Raw genomic sequence first — 4,145 nt, 5'->3', positions numbered from 1 at the left:
CGGTTACCTTAATCCTGTTATTTTCTAATATTAAATATCAATTTTCTTTTCATGTTGAGATTTTAGGATTTCCAAACTGTATATGTATATAAAGGACAGTTTTAATGATATGAATTTAATTTAACTCTAAAAATATTTTTTAAAACAGTCCCAAATTTGTTTTCTCTGGACTATAATATAATTCTATGTGATATACCTGTATTGCACATGGAAATGTTAATATGGTTTCAAGTGTTAATATATCATGTTAGTTACTTTTTACTTGTGTATTATATCTTCTTAGTTTTACACCACATTACAAAATAATAGTTCATTGAATATTATTTACATACAAAAGAGACACATTTTCCTGCCTTACAGGTCTGGTCTAAACACTGGTGTCTGTTATTCCCCACCAATCACTCAGCTTACAGTTAAAGGAAGTGTATTGAAATGTAGATTCAGGAGTTTCCACTGTGCTCAGCGTGTTAAGAATCCAACTAGTATCTATGAGGATGCAGGTTTGTCCCTAACCTTGCTCAATAAGTTAAAAGACCTGGCATTACGGTGAGCTTGGTGTTAGTCACAGACATGTTTCAAATCTGGCATTGCTGTGGCTGTGGTGTAGGCCAGCCGCTACAGCTCCAGTTGGATACCTATCCTGGGAACATCCATACACCATAGATGCTGCCATAAAATAGATAAAAAAAAAAAAAGTACGTAAATGAAAGAAGGAAGGGAGGAATTAGCATTCATAGAGCGCCCTTTTAATGCCTTGGTCCTCCATAGGTGTTTCTACCTGATTTTCTGGTGGAATTTCAGTGACAGCTACATTCGACCTCTTAATATCTATGTCCCACAACAACCCAAGAAGGAGACAGATGGTGTTGTCAGGAGTAGCCCTCTATTGACCTGAACCCATTTTGGGTTTGGAGAACGAGAGATTACCTAGAGGAGGATGAAAACTCCACTGTTTGAGAGCACTGATTGGAGAAATGTCATGAATATGCCCCCTAAAGAAGCCCATGAGAACTTCTGTGAATAGTGGGATGAGGGAACTCTGGCAAAGACCCAGGGCTAGCTCAGGTATCATTTCCTGGCCAAAGTCTCAGGCTCACTTTGCTCTCTCAGAGTTCACAAAATAATAGAGGACATCAAAAAGTGATTTTTCAAGATTTATTTCAGAGTGCTAATCAAAGAGACCTGATGTGAGAATGTCAATGCCTGTCAACAACCCCTGCTTTGTGGAAGTCCCTCCAAATCTCTCAAAGACCTCTTGAGTGTAATATCCAACTTTGCCATCTTATTACTGATTTCATCGCAGTTATCACTTACATATTTCCAAAGGTTTTACAAGGGCAGGAGGCTGGCTTATAATGCATTAACATTTTCTGTCACTTCCTTAACTACACTGGTCTTGATATTCTTTACATTTGTGGCCACACCAAAGAGGAGTGCAGCTATGAAGGCATACAGGCGACCGAAGACCACTCTCAAATAAAAGATTTCTCGAGTACTTTTTTGCACTGAGCGAATTCTTCCTGAACTGGGTCCACTGTTTATGCTCCCTCCAGAACCTCTTTGTAAGCACAGTGGTGGTTCCCAGCCTACATGGCAATGGCAGTTCCTTTGATTGTTGCAAATTCCTCTAAAATGGCATTTCTCAGGGAGACAGTCATAAATTAGTGCACTTATAGTACCATTACAGAAGTTATTCTCACAGAATCTTCCAGGAGCACAGGGGGTACCATTTCTCACATGACCAACATCAGTCGTTTCTGGGGAATAGATTCTGTCTACTCCCCAACACCAGTACTCTGAGATCTTTGACTGATGGAATGAAACACGATCCTGCAAAGAGGGAACGTGAGTAATATTGCTACACTGCAGCCTTCCACACTTTATGTCTTCACTGTTACAAGCTTGATGTGTGAGTGTATTTCTCAGTTGTATACAGTGTCCAAATCGATCACCTCTTGTATTTATTGTATAACAGGCATCGTTAGCATTAACTGAATTTATTCCAAAGATTTCTTTGCAGTGCAAAGTACGATCAGTGCAGTTTCCTTTATAGCAGTAAGCTTCTTCAGTACAGGGGGTTCCATCTTGCAGATAAAAATTATCTGGGCAGGAATAGTTATTTCCTTTGCAGTACTCTGGAAGATCACATATATTTTGGATTGGCCTGCACAGAGTTCCAGGAACAGAGTAGGTACAGTTTGTACAGCATAGTTCTTCATTACAAATAGCTCCTGGCTCAAAAACGCAGTCATGTTGACAGCATGGGTTGCTATAACACTGCTTGTAGGAGCCACAGTCACACGTCTCCCAATCCTCCACTATATAGTTACCACAACGCATATTTGTCATGCTTGCATTGAAATAGCGTTCTACTCCAGTAAAAACACAATGGTTTGCAACTAAAATATTCCGCAGATGTACGAAGGAACACTCACTGAAAGCATCTGTCAGAGCAGGGTACTGTGACATAAGACAGGTTGCCCTTCTCATGCAAATACAGTTCTCATTATCATAATACAGACCTAAACTTCTTGCAGAGGTGTAGGTTACTACAATAGATAACAAGAAATAATGTCTGCCTAGCTGTCCAATGAAGAGAAGATCCTTCTCACCACATATCGAGTATAGTTCTGGTGAAAATACACCTTGTCGTGGTCCATCCTTAATGATCATGAAGGATGTAGTGGGACTTATAACTGGTCTCAAGTGTGTTTTATGATAAGTGGCATATGCACCATTTGGTACGTTATAATTATTCATAGCAGTTGGATCTCCTACATTATATATTAGGACTGCAATGAGAAAGAACCTTAAATAAATTCCTTCATACATGGAGTCTGATAAACTAGATATGCGTACGAGAATTTCTACACATGCTGTTACATTGTTGAATACCCGATACATTGAATTAGAAAACTGACCAAATCCTCTCATATATCCCCTATTTCCTGCAAACAGCCTACCCCCACCCCTGGGGGCTATACTGATATCTGCTTCAGGAAACAGTGGGTACTTATCTTCCTTGTGCCCCAGTCTATATGCAGGTCCTGTTGCATTGGCATCTGCCACTATCTGAGAAACTACATGTTCAAATCTTTCAGAATACTTGAGGGGTTTGATTTCATAGGCAAGGTCATCCAACTTCATAATACCTTCGAGACCCCCAGAGCATGTGTCCACAGTGACCATTGAAAGAGGAATCTCCTCTAGGTAGCCGAAGTAGTAACAGTCAGAAGGGATGAAGGGATAGTCCATCTGCAAGGCTCCTTGGTCATCCTGAGTCATTGTCAACAGGTGTCTGGACCAAAATAATTTCTTGTGTCGCATGTGGATAATATGCCTCTGGCCCCCAAAATGCAGGCTGTAGGAGAGCCAGCCTGGCATCTGAAAGCCCTTGCCATGGTGTAACTCCTTTCTGGGTATCACGACTTCTGAAGAGATGTAACGCCATGAGGGATGGCCTTGAGAGCACTGTACTGGAGCCAGCACTGCCCAGAACCCAAGCAGCCAGAGGGCTACCCTCAGGGTGACCTGGCCTTCTGCCAGGCTTGTGTCCATACCCAGGTACATCTGTCAATTAGAAGAGATACAAGGAGAGAAACTAGGTCTGAACAACCTGCTGTGGCTGACATAGGTACTGACATAGAAAAAAGGATGTCTGGGTGTGTCTCCTAATGGGATTATGTAACAGTCACAGGGCGTGGCAGTGGGTGGGTCTGGATAGTAACTCAGCCAGGGCTGAAATGGGAGAGCGGGAAGGCTGTGTCTATGAGTGCTAACAAAGAAATGAAGACTTTCTGAATCAGCAGTTAGTGTAGGATTTATATTCTCCAATGCTCTGTAAAACCCTCAGAGTCCACTATCTATTCCTCCCTAAATTACCAGATTTTATTTTTCTTACTCTGCCTGATAAGGAGAGATTATATTGCTGACCATATGTCCGGGGGGGGGGGGGGGGGGGGGGGGTGGTTCCTTGTAATCCCTTTTTGTAATTCTTTCCTGGACTGTGGTATGTTCTTTCTATGCATGTGCTGATCCCTTCACAACTGAAGACATAAGAGACCTGTCTTTTGGTGCTCAATGTAAGAGTACAAATATTTCATTTATTTTCAACAAATTTTGTACTTGTTTTGAAGGGAGGGAAA

The 4,145-nt window shown here is 41.4% G+C and overlaps 1 protein-coding gene across 1 annotated transcript; it reads right to left on the bottom strand.

Annotated features, from left to right (window-relative positions):
* Window positions 1–1,350: 1,350 nt before the first annotated feature.
* Window positions 1,351–3,285, bottom strand: LOC125136788 (disintegrin and metalloproteinase domain-containing protein 29-like). The gene is made up of 2 exons (XM_047797563.1): window positions 3,153–3,285; window positions 1,351–2,630 (listed from the first exon to the last, which is right to left on the bottom strand). Exons 1-2 carry the CDS (start codon window positions 3,283–3,285, stop codon window positions 1,351–1,353), a joined length of 1,413 nt encoding a protein of 470 aa, XP_047653519.1.
* Between the last annotated feature and the right edge of the window lie 860 nt (window positions 3,286–4,145).

This window comes from Phacochoerus africanus, chromosome 9 (assembly GCF_016906955.1).
Source record: "Phacochoerus africanus isolate WHEZ1 chromosome 9, ROS_Pafr_v1, whole genome shotgun sequence".
Lineage (NCBI taxonomy): Eukaryota > Metazoa > Chordata > Mammalia > Artiodactyla > Suidae > Phacochoerus > Phacochoerus africanus.
This window is presented reverse-complemented; position numbering and strand designations above follow the sequence as displayed.

What these genes read in the sequence shown, in the direction of transcription:
- LOC125136788 (XM_047797563.1), bottom strand. Translation starts at nt 3,285, where the DNA reads ATGACTCAGGATGACCAAGGAGCCTTGCAGATGGACTATCCCTTCATC. An exon ending in ATGCTCTGGGGGTCTCGAAG is followed by an intron (nt 2,631 to 3,152) that starts GTATTATGAAGT and finishes TATTTTCACCAG; the next exon opens with AACTATACTCGATATGTGGT.